Source organism: Nyctibius grandis, chromosome 6 (assembly GCF_013368605.1).
Source record: "Nyctibius grandis isolate bNycGra1 chromosome 6, bNycGra1.pri, whole genome shotgun sequence".
Taxonomy (NCBI): domain Eukaryota; kingdom Metazoa; phylum Chordata; class Aves; order Nyctibiiformes; family Nyctibiidae; genus Nyctibius; species Nyctibius grandis.
The window spans coordinates 71,486,688-71,505,061 of NC_090663.1; the positions used below are offsets into that span (position 1 = coordinate 71,486,688).

The following is an 18,374-nucleotide window of genomic DNA, read 5'->3' on the forward strand; positions in this document are numbered from 1 at the left end:
AGCCTTTTGACATCTGGCAAATGTTTACAGTACAGTATATTTAATATTCTTATGATATTAAAATACTTAAATTACGAAGCTTTAGTAAATCCAGCTCTGCTTAGTGACAAGTAAGCTTTACAGTAGCATATAGATGAATATTTCAAGCACGTTAGTTTGAAGTGTTTTAGCATCCTTTTGTAGGAAACTAGCTCATCTCAGTCACATAGAGATAATCACTGCAATATTGTAAATTTGCAGCCATGCTTTGCTGTGTTTCCCATTCCGTAGCAGGCACTACCCTGTTACAATTACTCTGATATCATAAGACAGGGAATTGCAGACTTCTTCCAAATTTTGAAAACACATATCCCTAATATAGTTTATAATAAAAAACCATAATGTAAATAAACCCCAGTCAGTCATTTGCTGCAGAAATATAACTTGAATGTGTTTTAAAATGGTGAGAAAATAAATCACAATTCTTTATCACTTCCAGGAACTTCTATTTCTGTGAGTTTCTTAATTAAGACTAGATTTTCTGTCTTGCTTGGTGGCTTGACATGCTACACTCCTACATTAGCGACTCAAGTTCATGGCTAATATTGAGGTCAGCTGCAGTAACACTTCAGCCTTAAAGGGAAAAAGAGTGCAGAGTCTTACTCACAAGCAAACCCAGATGTCTATCTTATATCTTGTAATCATACTGCAGAGATCTTATATTGTTAATATGACTAGCTTTATTAAAAAAAGGAAATCTGCAAATGTTATTGTCAAAGTACATTAGCCAATTTTCAATTTAGATTCAGCTGTGACCTCAGGTTGCTCTGATCTCACTGGGATTTGGGGGTGACACCTGCAATACACAGTTTATAGGTTTGCCTGTGTGACTCCAGTAACCTTTGATCCACCCAGCCAAAGTGCAGCATTACACTCAGGGAAAGGCTGTCATCCCCAGAACCAAGAGACAGCGCCATTATGGACCTGCTGCTGCCCCACCAGAGTTCTAGAGCAAGAAATGGCAGCTCTGAATGACAGGAGCACAAAAAGTCTTACTGAAAAACTAGCCTTCTTACTTCCTTCCCCTATTTTGTCAGGATGTGAGGTCCAGCTGCATTGAAAATGTTATCAGCTGTTCAGCAGAAAAAATATTAAAATAATGGAAACTCCAAAACCCCTGTAAAATTAACACCTGCGTTTTCATTCTTGGCCTGAAAATATGGCACAATATTCTGAAGAAAAATTTTTATTTCACTCAAAGTGTCCAGTTCTGTCCTCAGAGGTTCTGTGTGGACTAGTCTCATTGGTCTCAGCACAGGTAGTGCCCAGACAACTGTCTTGGAAATAAAGTCCAGTCATGGATGAGTCATCACAAAGTGAAGTTAGTTCAGAAGAGGGGGATAGATCTTCAGTGTTTGGAGAAGCCATCTGAGTGAATATTTAATTTTGTCCCTGTCCTTTTCTTCAGTCAGGGAAAAGCTGCTGAAACTATAAAGCACTTGGAAGAGTTTTTGAAGGCTGCTGAGAACCCTCATCTAAGCCAAAGCCTGGTGGATGCCTCTGTATTGCTTGGGAATATTTACAATGAAAGAGTAAGTAGTACTGGTTGCAGTAATGATGTCAAACAATTGGGTTTAATTTGTGGTAAAAATCTGTTTTTGTATATAAGATGACTCAGAAGAATTTGATCCAGGTATTTTATCTTACAAGAGTTCCCAAGGATAAGATACTGTGTGACTGAATAAAGTGTGCCTTAAGTTTTTGGGAAAGGTGAAAATTTCACACCATATTTAACACATAGGGTTTTGTTCTAGAATGGGTGAATTAAAACTCCAAATTCAGATCATGACAAACTTTTGGTGCTGTGAAAAATCTGCGTCCAAATCACCGTTGGGGCCGCATATGCCCATAAAGAGTCATCAGTTAACACAAAAGAAATTTTATTGTACTATACATTGAAATTCATGCTTTTTAAAATGAATGTATACTATATTGCATACTAATAACCAGTTTTTAGTCTTAGCTTCAGTTCTTCTCTAGATTCTCTCAGCCAAATCTATGAAATCGGTGCTAGCAGCAAATAGTTTGGCAAAGGTCTGTGTTGGTAGTGGTAGGGCTTTCTCTTCTGTATGCCTCCATCCAGCCTGATGGCTTTGATTTGGCCTGTTTAAATCAATAGATAGGCAGTGATGGACAATATTAAGCTAGAGATAACTAAGAAATTCCCTTTATCATAGTTTCCAAGGTCTTTTGAGGTGCTTCTTTCTGACCCATGTGCCAGTTCTCTGTATTGTTCCTCTGGGGTGGACCCTGCAAAGGCAGCAGTTTCGTTGGCTGCCTGTCTGGGTAGTGGTTTCCGTGCTTACACTGCAGTAGCACTTGGTTTTTGAAATCAGAGAGGTTAAAAACATTACTGCAGAAGTGAAAGATGCATGTTGAGCCCTTTAACACCTATTTTAGAGATGAAATGCTACATGAAATTATTTACATACAATAAGTAATAAAAAGAAATCGTTCTGCAGACTGGACAATGTGGAAATTAGGAAACACTTTCACTATGAAGACAAAATAGAAATACCCTTTCTAAATCACCCTTTCTAGCTTCTGTTGCCTGTTTTTTTGTCAGAATTTCTTTTCTATGTGTAATGTATTGAACAGCCTACTTGCCCTTTTTCACTTACACTGCCTCCAAATGCCTTTTTTTTTTCCTGGATTCCTCTTACAGAGAACTCACACAGAATCACAGAATCACAGAATGTTAGGGATTGGAAGAGACCTCGAAAGATCATCTAGTCCAATCCCCCTGCCGGGGCAGGATTGCCTAGACCATATCACACAGGAAACTCCCACTACCAAAGCTGGTGGCCCGTTTTTGTTTCATAAGCAGTAGAAAAATTTCTTACTCTGTAACCTCTAAATTAGCCTAAGAGCCTTCTATTTACACGTTCTTAGCACAAAGGCTGAATTTCCCCTTGAAAACTAAGTTTTAAAGTCCCTGAGAAGTTGCTGAAGTAACTTTAAAATTTATTTGAAACTTAGAAGAAAGTAGGGTGATGTTCTGTTTAACTACTTTTCTATTTCACTGTTTCTGCCACCATTGCTAATAATTCTATCAGAAGTGATATTTTAAGAATTAATCTCTTTTTGGTTATTCTCTAAATTCTCTTTCTCAGTTTGGAATTTGCTGCCTTGACGTGGGGTAGTGGTGTAGAAGGGAAGAAATGTAGTGACTTAATCTTATTAACTTACATAAAATATGTAGTTTAAATGTACAAAAAAAAAATCTCTTAAAAGTTTTACAGTTCCCTGCTTTCTATACCATTTTTTCTGCAAGGTCAGCAATGTTTACTAAAACTGAGTCTAAATTAACATTTCCTTTCTTGGATCACTGCCTGCTTGGTGTCAGCTGTCATCACTGATATTCTCTAAGTTAAGTGATTATTAGGGTATTTTTAGTCAACTCTGTACTTCCCCCGGTGATACAATTTGCCATACTACTGTCCTTCTCGTTCAATTAAAGATATCTCTATTTATATCCAGATCCATCCCTGGGGACCTTTAGTAAACCAGGGATATAACTTTTACTGTTCTTCCCAAAGTGACTTTGACCAAATTCACTTTGCTCTGTCCACGCTGTTGCTGTATCTTTACAGTTCTGTCATCTCACTGTTCCATCACCATCACTGTCTTTCTTTAATGCTGTACACTCAGCTCCTGCTCTCTAGTCATGACTGTTTTACCCATATGTTTCTTGTTTCCTAAAATGCCTGGGTTTGTGTTATGCGCAAGTATTAGGTCTAATTTCACCCAGTTTGTTAAGCAGGTTGCTTACTTCTTATACAAACTCTGATGGAGTTAGCATGACACACTCGTTTCTCATTTCACTTTTCTCAAGTTTCTTAGTCTGGTTTGCTGCATTCCTCTCACTAGTTGCATCACAATGTATTATAGTTCTCATGCGTATGGTAGGTAGATGTATCTGCTTTTTATCTATTTTCCTACTGCTTATTGTTCTTTATTCATTGCTGTGTCCTCATAGGCCTAACTCTGCTCTCTTAGTGTGTTAAACAACGCCTAAAGGCTACTTGAATTTCTATTACTTTTTTCTCCTTTTTTAATTACAGGCACATTTTAGCAGTCACACAAATTTTGATCCCAAAAAGTGATATCAAGTGAAACAGGTATCAATTGGAGTCTCTCCTCCTGGTCTCTATACTCTATGCAGAAGGGAATTTCAATCTTGCTAAATCAAGCTGAGAGTGAAAGGATAAGACAACTGGGAAAATGTTTTCAGTCAGAAAGTTTGTGCCATCAGAGCAGCAGAATTCCACACCAATGGAAGAACTGGAAGGTGTCTTCCAGGGAGCGGGCAGGCTGTAATTAGTGTTAATGATAGACATACAGAAACTGCCACAAGAAGTGGCAGAACAACAGCCAGAACTAATTCCTTCAGAGTAAGGTAAAGGATGAACAGTTCCATAATTACTTGCTCCCTTTTTTGCCTTATCTTCTTTGTTGATTTTTTTTTTCCACAAGGATGTCCAACTTTCTTCATAGTAGGCTTATGATCAAGATTGTCACCATGAATGATCCGTTAAGAGGAGGCTATCTACTCTAGCTTTCTCCACTGCATTCTTGATGCATCCTAATATTTTATTTGACCTTACTAGATATTAGAGCTGTTTTGCATTTAGGAGAAGCCACTGCAGAGCCGTCCATGTTATTTCAAGGCCACCTTCCTGAGCCTGAGTTAAATAGAACCCACTAAAAGCTATAAATAGTCCAGCCAGTATGAATTACCTCTCATTTTCTAAAGAACTGGTTTCATTTGCTATCATATAACCACTCGAGTAGTATTATTAGGTCCCTTTGAAATTCCTCAAAGCCATGCAAAAACCTTCCTTTTTTTACCTTTTTCAACAGTCTTGGCAAAATTGTCGTCTGATTCTTTTTCTATAATAATTAAACATTAGACAATACTGATACTATGGCATAAAGTTATTGCACACTGCCACGTATAATGCCAACACAAAATGTACTACCTTTCAAGCCTGGATTGTACTGCCTAGTTTTAATGAGAGTTGTCATTTATTTCCCAGCAATTTGATCTCTTTGTCTGTAGATTTCTTTAAATCTTTTATTTATGCTCTGTTTAGGTCTGCTGGTATGCTACTTTTTAAATTAGAAGCTTGCTCCTGCAACTTTTCGTTTGACTCCATCTCCTCATAGCAAAGAAGAAATATGAAAAAGATGAAGAAATATTTTAGCTTTTCAGCAATATCCATCAGCCTATCACAATTTTCCCTAGTTTTCTCTTTTTCTCTTTAATTCTTTTTGGTCAAGAAGTTGAGGCGTTTTCTTTCCATATCTCACATAAAAAATTGTTCTTGTTACACTTTTTTAAAATTCCTCTTAATATATTATCTACTGTAGTTTATAATCCTTTTTACTGGATTCATGAATGTTAGATTTCTGTATTTTGCAGGATAAAGACATAAATTATTTGAATTTTCTATTTAGCAACAGCTGGCTTATATTTCTCCTACTGTTTCTCTTTTTCTGATTAGGAATATCCCTGTTTTTTGGTATACCTCTTCTCTCGTAAATCTGTAGGTTTTAATTTCTGTTCTTTTCTGTGCTTTTGGTCCATCATTTCATTATCCTCTTTTTTCCATCTTTAAGATTTCTTTTCTAAAATTTAGTATCACAATAGTAAATTAGGACCTTTCCTCCCACAGAGATGTTAAACTTAATGAAACAATAGCGATAATTTCTAAATGGCCTGGCTGGAATCAGTATTAGTACTTAGCATTGATATACTTAGATTTCTATGTTCAAAACACTACACAGACAACCAAAAAACAGTCTGTTATCTGGATTTTAGAGGTTAGGAAACAGCAAGGGAGAGTGATTTGCTTAATACCATGCCATGAGTCATTCTGTGGGCCGGCTTCTCAGCTACAACATCTCTGAGGTGCCAGAGGAGCAGGCTCTAATGTCAAGGTATAATACAGGTGACTACAAGTAGTTTTTACAAGCATTTTCTTTTTTTCTCTTCTTTACTAGGGGAACTATAATGAAGCTTTTGAATATTTCAGTCAGGCTTCTGAGGCAGCAAAAACTTTAAATAATTTGCCCTTAATGGATGAAACAAAGACATATTGTGGAATTGCGAAGGCTCATAAACTGATGGTGGCATTTAACAGACATATAGAAGCAGAAGATCCCATCAGCCTCAAGTACCTGCTGGCATGGAAGGAGAACAGAAGTGACATGTGCACTGACCCTCTTACAGTCGGTAAGACGTTTGTTATGAAACACATTAGTGCTGTATTGTCCTCAACAGTTAAGTCGTTTTTCTTGTAGAGCTTTATTAAATTATTTCCTGGGTTTAATCCTTGTACTGAATGGAGGTTAGATTTACTCCTTTGTGTGTTTATTCTAAAGGCTGAATTAAATAGGTTTAAATACAACATAGCAAGGAGAAACAGATAGTAGTAGTTGCTATGAATGGTAACTAACTTTTTTCAGTGCTCTTTTCCAAAACATCACAGTCACGGGCAAACAGTGATGTATTAGTTTAGTCAAATATCATTATTTTAATCTTTAAAAAATAATAATAATCTTCATTTGCAGTCAGTTTTTCAAGTGCATCCAAAAATAAGTTCCCTGTTACTAAAAGTAAGAAGTAATTTCTGCTTGACATAGCGGACATAGTTCTGAATTCAGAAGAACACGCTGTTTTATTTTTGGCATCCTTATACTTGACATTGGAGGGGAAGGAAAAAAAAGCAACTCTGTGATTTCTTCACTGTGCTTCCTTGTCTCAGATAAAGAGCAGAGGAGGACTTTGTGTGGAGTAGACCTCTTTCTTCATGGGTTAAATTTTCTTCACTTTTTTTCCCCCATAGTATATGTTAATACAAGACAGTGAATTATGCATTATCTTCAAGTATTGGTAGTATTAAACTGTATTGTACTGGGGAAGGAAGAGAGACAAGTCTACTCCACCTTAAAACTTTCCTTTCTGCATTCCTGTGGAGAGGGTGAATCTGGAGTACAGTGAAAATAAATGACAGCTGAGGCAAAGTCATAATACGGAACTTCAGAGTTACTGTGTCCAAATTCCCTCAGTTATCATACTCTCAAAGACAAAGAACTGCTTGTCTGCTGTTTTCATGTGTACCGTTCCCTTTCATAGAATTGAAACAATTAAGTATAACTTCAATTGTGAATTTTATATATAAAATAAGTGGTTAATAGCCTGGTAATTGAAGATGTTAGAGATTTAACAGGAGCCAGGATACCAGAGGCAACACTGGAAGCAACTGAGAATTGTGGAATGAGGATATTTATTGGCATGGTGAAGAGAGAACAGATTAGATAGCACTCTGTTTAGAGTTCCAGTGATGGTAACAGGGCAGTTCTTTCTCGATGATAATGCGTTTCTTTTTCAATGACCGTATAGATTTATGATTTTTGCCTCGATAAGTGAATATTCAGCACGTTCACAAACAGATTTTGTTGGCTGGCAGAGTTAATTGGGTGCATGTCTCTGGCAAGGGATAGTAAGTTTCTAGACCTATAGTGCAGATGCCAAGAATTCCAACAGAGATGGTCAGAGAAGAATCCAATGTCAAGCAATTTTATATTCATTTCATGTGAGGATCATTAACTGTAGCTGACGTAAATAGGAGGCCAACAAAAATCAACAATGGCAACAGCAAAAAAACATGAGCCCCAAAGAGACAGGATGATCTTTGTCTCTTCAACATGGATTTTACTTCTTGCACCTAAAGATGTTTTCTGTTCAACTTTTACACATTGCTTTCTCCAGCCAGTTGTGAAACTCATTTATATCCTGAAATGGTATGTGCCCGTTTAAGCTTGAGCTTCATGGTCCTCTTTAACAGGACTTCAGGGATAAAAAGAGTATGATTAGGAAAGCCCTTTATGTCCTGGCAAGCATGGTACCAGAAACAAGTTTTGCCTGCTGAGATTATCTTCCTTCAGTATTTCTGCCTAGTTTACCCTCTGTTACTTTCGGTATTACAGTTTTCATTTTAGTTCCAGTTAACTCCAGGAACCCTGTGGCTACTGCATATTTAGCAGCTCTTCCAGTTCAGTATCATTCTTCTCATTAGTGCTCCAAGCTTACTCCCATGATACCCAGATTACATCCAGGAAAACACAGTGTCACACTGTCAGCACAATCTGTAACATTCTTCATGTTTTGTGTGCCAAATCTCTCGTTAGTACTGGCACTACATTTTTAATATCTTTGTCTGGCAAAACATGACCTGGCACCAATTCAATATTAGGATTCACCAGCTTTGAGTTTCAGGTACAGCCTTTATCCTACCTTCCAGCAGAATGTATGTGCATCTTATGATGAACTCATCATTTTGGAAATTCCTACTGTGATAATAGAAGAGTATTTCTAGCTCTTTCAAACAGCTCAACATTGATAATCTACTAGATTTTTCTCAGCCTTTTTGAGGATAAAACAGCTAAAGACAAAATACAATGGTAGTTCTTAATCTGCAGAGGTATTTAATGAAAGGAAGAAGGAAGGTAATAAGCTGTTCTGACTGAGTAATTTTTCTGTGACAAAAGATTAAGGGTAGTTTCTGTATTCTTAGGCAAAAGAAATACTTAGGCTGGTGGAGGAAGAATGACATTTAAATTCAAGTACTGCCATATACCTTATGTCTTTCAACCAAGGCTTATTTTCTAAATCAATCATTTCAATAACCAGGCAGGAACAACCATTAATTACTCAATTTACCTCAACATTTATTAATAAAATGGATGTTTTGACCAAAGTTGTTGTGGACAAAAGGGGTGGGATTGTCAGAAAACAGTGTTTATAAATGCAAGGAGAATGTGTTTCTATCTGCTGCATTTGACTCAGTCACCTGACTTCACTTACAAGAGTTATTTATGCCAATGTGAGATGCCACTGCAAGAACAAATATGTTTTTATTGATTTTTTTTATGTTTAGTCAAACGTATAAAAAAATAATTATCAGCAGAATCAGAATGCAAAAAGGCTTGTGACTCCCTGTTAAAGCCTAAAAAGGAACCCACAGTATGACTAACATTGTCTGATGAGAAGATATTTCACAGATCTTTCAATAAATAATCTCCTGACTTGCCACCTTCTAGAAGGGAGAAGAATAATTAAGGGTGCTGAAGGCAGGAAAATTTTGGATCAGATTTTGGATATTGATTACATGAAATGCTGACCAGGAATTGTGTTTTCTCTGAGTCTGGCAACTCTTGGTCCAGGGCATTGCATCTGTCAAGGCTGTGCCTCAGCAAGACGCCTTGGATGCTTGAAATCATCTAAACACTTAAAGAGTAGACTTAAAATATATTGTTTTCGTCCTACTAAAAAGACTTCAGTTGTTTTCTTGAGAAATGTTATGTGCTTTTGACCACAATTTAGATTTTCATTTGGAGAACTTTGCAAAATTGACACATTTTACTGTAGGTTTTCTGTGTTTGTTTTCTTGTTTTTTTTTTTTTAATAATAGCTACAAATACAGCATAAATGATTGTATTACCCGTATCATCAGTTGTGAAGTCTTATGATCAATGGAATTATCTTGTACCATCAACTTCAGCATGATCAGGACTATTTCTAGCATTCCACGCCTGAACAGCCTTCAATGTGATATAAAATGCATGCACCAGCTAAAATTATAGACTGGAAAATACAATCCAATAAGCTTTTGTTCTTACTCCCAAATATGTAGTCCCTCAACCTTCTTTCTTCATCTCCCCCTCGTAGCTGTATGGAATCGTACGTTCCATAATGTGAATGTGTCCTTTTTGTTGTCTAAAAAGTTAAATTGTCGACCTACCAATTCACATTTTTGAAAGCTCTTTAGGATGTTTTATAGTCATTTTCCTGTAAAAGATGGGGCTAGCACAAAACTGTTAACGTGTTGAAGAACAGAGATCTCACCAGGTGCATTTTAGATTAAGCTTGTGTGTGACTTTCTCATTGATTAATAAAAGGATTATCCCTAAAGAGTGGTAAAGTCAGAAGTAAGATATGAGATCAAAGATCATACTAAACAAATTCTGTTAACATTTCTCTGCCGTAACTTACCACAGCCATGTAATTTATGAGCCATTTTGGTAATAGTGTCCAACAGTAGAACAGTCTGCTTCAGAATGTGATAAACTGCTTTTTTAGTGTCTCTTCTTTCTGAAGTGCACTAATTCCAGGGAAACTTCTAACATTACTGTCACGGTTTAAAGCTGGGCCAGCTATTAACCAGGTGGCAGATGCTCTCTGTTAACCCTCTCTTCCCCCCCACCCTAAGGGAAAGGGAAAAGGGAGAGAGACTTACAGGTTGGAAAGTTAAAACAATTTTAATAAACTATAGTAATGAAAAAGAGTATAATAGTAATAATAGAAATAATCAAATATATACAAATATATACAAAACCAAGATCGAGAGCTTGGAAATCCTCCTCAGGCAGAGTTGCTCCCCCCAGCAGGGGCAGAGGGGAAAATGCAGTAGCTCCCCCTGCTATTACACCTGCAGGCTTTTAACTGCAGAACTGGCAAAGCTGGTACCAATCAGTGGGAGACAGGAGGGCCCCTCCCTCCTGGGCCCCACCTCCAGGAGGCAGTGGGTTAGTGATAAATAGGAAAGTGAGAATGACATGTATGGGATGGAATACCTCGTTGGTCAATCTTGGGTCACCTGCCCTGTCTGCTCCTCCCTGCAGGTGCGAGCCCCCTTCGGCTCTTCACTCATAAGCAGTGAGGAATTTAGCAGTGACCTTGGTTTCTTTAAGACTAATTGGCCTGGTTTGAGCCAAACCAGGACATTCCACCCCTTATTCCATACCATTCACGTCATACTTAGATCACCACTACCTTTTCATTTTCAAATATATATACACATATCACTAGTTTATGATTCATCTTTATGCAAAAAGTTCATTAAGTTCATTTAGTTCAGGATTGTGGGTTTCCATCTGGCTAGCAGTGTCTCAGGGCAGGAGAGATGGTATGAGTTTTGTCACGGTTCATGCCCACGGGTTGCAGGTTCAAAATGTCAGTCTCGAGGAGGTTACTGGATGCCACTTGCAGCTAGCTTCGGTTTCATCACCACTGTCTTAACCTGAAGGACACTTATGAACACTGTTAGTATTATGCAGCAACAACATACAGTTCAGAATTAAGTAGTCTCACCCAGAATCAGGTCACCTTCAGGGACACATAGGACTTCACCATCTTGCAACATCACCCACCAAGTACATCCAGGTCCCTGAGCAAAAGGAATCCCACGAATGGGTTTACCTTTGCCCGTTGCAGGAAGAATCCAGACAGTTTTTCCCAATAGATTCCTTTCACGCACCACAGGGACTTTATCTCCTTCTACTGTATGTAAAAGGTCTGACTGAGCAGGGCCAGCTCGATTGATAGATCCCTTGGTGTTAACTAACCAGGTAGCTTGTGCCAAATGCTTATCCCAGTTTTTAAAGGTTCCACCCCCCATTGCTTTCAGGGTAGTTTTTAACAGCCCATTATACCGTTCAATTTTCCCAGAGGCTGGTGCATGATAGGGGATGTGATATACCCATTCGATGCCATGCTCTTTGGCCCAGTTGTCTATGAGACTGTTTTTGAAATGAGTCCCATTGTCCGACTCAGTTCTCTCTGGTGTGCCGTGTCGCCACAAGATTTGCTTTTCAAGGCCCAGAATAGTGTTCCGGGCAGTGGCATGGGGCACAGAGTATGTTTCCAGCCATCCGGTGGTCGCCTCCACCATGGTAAGCACATAACGTTTACCCTGGTGGGTTTGAGGGAGTGTGATGTAGTAAATTTGCCAGGCCTCCCCATATTTATATGTCAACCACCGTCCCCCATACCACAAAGGTTTTAACCGTTTGGCTTGCTTAATTGCGGCGCATGTTTCACAATCATGGATAACCTGTGCAATAGAGTCCATGGTTAAGTCCACCCCTCGGTCACGAGCCCATCTGTATGTTGCATCTCTCCCTTGATGACCTGAAGTGTCATGAGCCCACCGAGCTAAAAATAGTTCACCTTTATGTTCCCAGTTCAAATCTATTTGGAACACTTTAGCAGCTTGATCCGCTTGTTGGTTGTTTCGATGTTCCTCAGTTGCCCGACTTTTAGGTACATGAGCATCTACATGACGTACCTTCACGACTAGTTTCTCTAGCCGAGCAGCAATATCTTGCCACAATTCAGCAGCCCAAATAGGTTTACCTTTGCGCTGCCAGTTGCTTCGCTTCCACTGCTTTAACCACCCCCACAAGGCATTTTCTACCATCCATGAGTCAGTATAAAGATACAGCCTTGGCCACTTTTCTCATTCAGCAATGTCTAAAGCCAGCTGGATGGCTTTTACCTCTGCGAATTGACTTGATTCACCTTGTCCTTCTGTGGCTTCTGTGACTCGTCGTATGGGACTCCATACAGCAGCTTTCCACTTCCGATGCTTTCCTACAAGACGGCAGGATCCATCGGTGAACAGGGCATACTGCTTCTCATCCTCTGGTAGTTCATTATATGGTGGGGCTTCTTCAGCACGTGTCACCTCCTTTTCTGGTGGCATTCCAAAGTCTTTGCCTTGTCTTTCCTCTGTTAGTAAATTACATTAGTTACCTCAAATGTATGCTAATAAAACTGTAATGCCATGGCACTGTACCCAAAATTCTTGACCGTACTTTAGCAAATCAAAATCAGTCTTCATCACGAATGTGCTTTATAAATTATACTGTGTATTTGCCCAGTAAGTGTTCCTCAGTGGTAGCAGATTTTTTGATCTGAGAACATTTAAGAGAAAGAAAAGATATGGTGCACTGATCAAACTGCAACAACAGCAAGTCTTTATACCTTACGAAGTTGTACATCTTTAAAATAGTTCTTATATGATGTCAGTGGAAAGATCGAGGTTTGTGTTAGGAGGTTCCTTTCACTGCATATTTCATATCTAAAGTTCTGTCATAGATGTTAGCGTATCATGATACTGATGGTGGGACTACTGGAGTTGTGCACGTGCATGCGCTCCCTCAAAGCCACTGTTTGTGTCTGTTATATTGTTTGGCTCATTTATTATTTAATGAGTTCTATTCTGCAGTTAGCATGTATGGAAGGCAAATATATAGGCTTGTATGGGGACTGAAATTAGCATGTGGTCTTAATATTTTCTTTTAACGTGTTTCTTCTTGATAGTATATTTTAGTATATTAGTGGGTTTTGTAACTAACTCATTGAGTACAAGATAATTAAATGTAAATGCTCTCAGTGACAAAGTAGCTAGACTGGATTTGAACAGGCCAAACTGATTTTCTTCCCAATCACTGCTGTAAAAAAGATGGGAATGATTCAGACCCTTGTTTTGGGAGGCAGAGAGGGTGCCTGTGCCTCCCAATGACCTTCTGGGCCCCTCCTCCCTCTCAGCGGTCTGTTCACTGTGCAAGAGTCTGAGATAGGATCTGTAATGGGCTCTGCTTCAAGCTCTCTGTACTTATGACTTATGTCAATAGCAAGTTATACAAACTGAGTGTTTAATTTTTTCAGAATATATTGTTAATATGTCCAAAAATAATGAGAAATAGAAAGGATTTTAGAGACAGATTTTGGTGTTTTCTCAGAAAATACAACTGAACATGAAATAAGGGAATTATACACTTGTTCACACTGTTAAATAAGAACTATGATTTTAAATTAAATTATGGAAAGGAAGTGTGTGACCAAGTACAGACTCCAAGGGTGTTCCTGTGCCAGAGGCACAAAGGCTCACTTCTTAATAAGCTTGTTTCAAAAGTAGCTCAAATGCTTCAGTGTCCCCTACTGAAATTCACAGGCTGGCTTCTGTGCATTTTTGTGAGATTTATGAAATAGAATAATTTGGTCACTTCTGGAAGAATAGTGTGGTTAGAAATGCCAAAATATAGGAAAATGATTAGCAGGAAAAAAAAAGTTTAGAGGTGGTTCCGTCATGATTTCTTTTTTCCTTAAAATTTTCTAAACTTATGCTGCCTCTTCATATTCACATCACCTAGCACTCATCAGTTGCTGAATTTTAGCTTATCTCACTTTTAGTTTTAAAAAATCTGAGTCATTTTTTGTACTGCTGTACCTTTGATATTAATGCAAAATACCTTAGGTCATCTCAGGAGTCACAGCTAGTGTATCAAACACCTTCCTTCTCCTTGGTGTCCCAAGCCAGCTTTCTTTTCTGCATCTTTGAGGGATTTTTTTTCTGAGATGCGTTCCCCTGCCTAGACATATCCTTTTATGTTCCTCTTACGTTTAAGTAACAAGTTGCTTTTTTTATTAAGACTCTGTGGTCTGAAGATAGTCAAGATTTAAATGATTTACACTTAAAATGAGCCAATCTATTTTAAAAAGTGAAGTGTCATACTTCCACAATTAATGTATTTATGAAACGATATTTATTTTGCCCCAAAATCCACCTCTTTTTATTATTTTCTGCAATCATCAGGAGTATTTTGTGATTTTTTGAATGGTTTCTGAAAGTTATTTTCTTTTTGTTTCTCCTCCATCCCTGTCTGTTCTGTGCCCTACTTCTCTATTGTTTTCTCTCCTGTTCTTCACTTTTATATTGCAAATTATTCTCTCTCCCTTTTTGGCCCCACACCTTCATTCCAAACCCCAATGTTATGTATGTTTCCAGTCAGTGTTTAAGGAGTGTAAGTCAGGTACCTCTATACCCAGTAGCTACCATCTCAATCTATACCGTATTAGGTGTATCTTTTGTGCTTGTAGCAGAATCAATAGGATTTTTTTTAAGAGTGGTGTTACCATTTTGGCACTGTTCTTCATGTTCTGTGTTTTTATTATGCTGTGATCAGAGAATACACGGAAAGAATCACACTTCATATTGAGTATCTTGGTAAGCTGATGAATAGAAAATTGTAAAGCATCAAAATAGCCTTTAAAGAGATCTTAATCACCTGTGTGAATGGATTGGCTAAGTTTAAGTATACAACTAGGTGATTAATTAACTTGAAGATCCAAATGCATGCTTAAGTAGATGGCCGTGCCCCCAGGCTCATCCACTTGTTTCTACTCACTCAGTTAAGCGTTCAATATTGTCTACAATACAGAATATTCCCATTTAAGGGCTCATACAAGAATTGCCACAGAGCCAAGTAATTATACAGTATTTTCCGTAGTGTGTCATACAGGTGCATAATTTTGAACATGTAGCTACTATCCTACAATACTGACATTAATAAGTATCAGCTAGAGTGACTGATCCGGGGAGGCCAATTTGAAATTGTTCTGAATCAAGTTTTTTCTTTTTTTTTTCCATGGTTGCTACAGTGTTCTAACACAATTCCTTTTCCTAAAAATTCTAGCATATTTTTTAATTTTTGAGATGTAGCTGCTACGGATGTTAGTCAAACACAATGTAGCTGGTGTCAGCTCCTGTGGGGAACTAATCTTCTGCAGCAGTTTTTGAAATGGGAACTGCAAGTGCCTAGCATCTCTCATATGTAAGCCTTATGATTAGTCATATGCTAATGATAATTTCTGTGAAAGCCAATACTCAAACTGTGTCTTTTTTGTGAAGGTGTATTTCATATTATCTGATATTTACAGATCACATTAACATAGACATCGAGCTGTCTATGTCTACGCATATCAGCTGGGTATCTAAGTGACAGTACTGTGCATTCAACTCATTGCTGATAAAAAATTGAACCTGAAAAATGGAGGATGAGTATGCCAGATAGTAGCCTTGCTCAGCTCATGTTGTGTACCCCAGGAGTTTGTGGAATATGAACTCCAGATCATGCCCCAGTAGCTGGTGTCAAGGAAAATCAGAATGTTGTAGTTGTTAGGAACCAGGACAGGAGAGGTGTTGGCAGTTCTGGGCTGTCCATTGACTTCTCACCCTGGGTGCAGCACTTGCAGCCCTCTGTTTACCTTACACTTTTGTTCTCCTGGTGGAAAATGTCACTTCAGGGTGCTACAGAGCCCAGTCCCTTGACTCCAGAACCTTTCAATCTGCTGAACAGCATCTTGAGATGCGCAATTCCCCGAGAGTGAGCTTAGCCTCACTGGTACCTTTAGCTCAGTTTTGAGAACAATATTAAAGCAAATTATATTTTATTTTGTTGATAGTCATACAAGTATGCACACTTATGCTGCAGGAAGAAGAGAATTGAGATCACTGACAATTTTAAGCGTTAGGAAATTAACTGATATATTGGAGGATAACTGGGTTTCTGTTCTTGTCATCTATTATATATCTTGAAATGGCTCACTGTTTAAAACAATACTTCAGTTGCTGTGTTAAAACTGTTAGTAATGACTGCAACAAGTTAGCTGTGATTACCAGAAAAAGATTGTTGAGGCTAATGACTTTGAAATCGGATTTAGATAAATTTAATTTGGTTTTAGTTCAAAATAAAATATTTCTTTTTCTCCCATACTTTGGTAAGTTTTTAGTGATTGTACTGCAATTATATTAGCTATTTGGAAGGTGGATGTGCATGTGAAGTATACGTACATATATACGTACATACAGAGAGAGAAACGGTATGGCAAAGAGAGGAAAATGTTGCAAATATGCTAAAAATTGTGGACCAAATACTGCTTTTTGTTATGTCCATAAAATCTTGTTGATTTGAGAGGGGTTGCACAAGTGTAACTATGGGCAGAATTTGTCGCTTTTAGCTGAGATGCATTATCAAAAACTTCTAGGTAAGCAGGGGTTCAAATAATTGGGCGAATTGCTAGGTATGATATTCATGCTGGGGAACATAACCTAGATAAGAGGGAGATTCTTCTTGAAGGTATTCTAATAAACAGATTTTAGTATATTATATTTTGTATTTCTAAAGAGTGCTGCTTGAGCACTTGTGTTGAGAAGCACTGGAAAAGATATTACTCACTAATCATAGTTGTAGTATGTTTAAGGAATCATCACGAAACTAAAATCTGGAAGATGCAGGGAGTTCTCATATGTCCATAGGAAAATATGGGGTTAAAGTGGGCTATATTTTAAGCAGTGTTCAGTTGACTTGCTGTGTGGGGAGAGACTGAGCAGTCCTGGCTAATGACTTGTAGGTACTGAATCCTCAGGTCTCTCAGGTGGTTTCACTCGACCAGTTTCAGCAGAATGATGAAAAGGTTGAGATAAAATAAACTGACAGTTGCTACTCATCGCAGGCAGCAAGCTGTACCCTGGCAGATGAGACCCTGGGAGCCCTCTTTTTTAAACAAAGGCTTTCACTGCAGTGAGCAATGAACTCCACACAAAAAGGGAAAAGGAGAGAGAGATTGGCAGCTGGTGACCGACAGGAGGAGGGAAAGGAGGGAAACTGAGAAACACAGCAATTGTTGGCTAATTAGAAACCATTCCCACCTACTTAATACCAACCCATTAAGCAGAAAACACTTTTCATCTTACTCTCGCTGCTACACATGACATTATACTCCAATCAATACCCTCCCACTGGCTGCCCCACTGCCCACAAATGAATACATTGGAGTTCAAGAATGCAGTAATTGAGTTGGGGCAGTGAAACTGCTGCTCTCACAGTCAAGATATTTCTCTGAAGATACTAATGTAGTGTTTGTGATGCTTGGATAAAGAAATCAAATCCCTATATTGACAGTTGTCAACAATTGGCAAATGGACAAAGTCAGCAATGAATCTGTTTTAACCTTTGACTGAAGAGACAATAAGTGTTTATTTTCAGAGTATTTTTTCCCATTTGTGTAAGAGATGTAGGGTTTTTGCACCCAGATGTTTAGATTTTCCAGGGCATTTTGAACTCTGATCCTTGGCTATACCTGCAGAATATATATATATATATGCACACCACGACATACATGCAATAATACATTTCTGTATCAATACATCTCACAGGCTTCCCTGATTTCTGGAAGGTTTTGAGGTAGCCCTAACCTTTTAAAAGTGTTTACAGCTGCTTGCCTTTTTTTTTTTTTTTTTTTTTTTAGTTTTGTAGGCTACATATATTCAGGCTATTTTTTATTTCATTTTAAGTTCTGCTATGATTTTTAGGAGTTACCTTAAAATGTACAGTTTGGTCCACAATAGTATGTTGTGTAGCAGATCCAGGATCTTACATTTCAATCATTAGGACCTTACATTTAAGTTCTACATTTAGATTCTTGCAGCATTTTTTTTCCAGTTAAATCCCTTGTTCCCTGAGCCATCTGGAGTTGGTAATACTATGCACAATCTGCAGCATAAAGTAATACTGTGCAGACCGCAGTATAATTCCTTCTTCATGCCAGTGTTGTCACTGCAGAATCAAAACAGCAGGACACTGTTACTCTCCTTCCTTGGTTAGACTGAAGAAGACATCAGTGTTAAGTCTTTTGGAAGCGC

At 38.1% G+C, this 18,374-nt stretch overlaps 1 protein-coding gene across 2 annotated transcripts in view; it reads left to right on the forward strand.

Moving 5' to 3' along the window:
* TTC29 (tetratricopeptide repeat domain 29) overlaps positions 1–18,374 on the forward strand; it is a 132,900-nt gene that overhangs the window by 75,370 nt on the left and 39,156 nt on the right. For both annotated transcript variants that reach the window (XM_068403848.1, XM_068403847.1), the window contains exons 9-10: positions 1,448–1,571; positions 6,046–6,277. In XM_068403848.1, the coding sequence (XP_068259949.1) occupies positions 1,448–1,571; positions 6,046–6,277 (356 nt within the window). The remainder of the gene's footprint in view (positions 1–1,447; positions 1,572–6,045; positions 6,278–18,374) is intronic.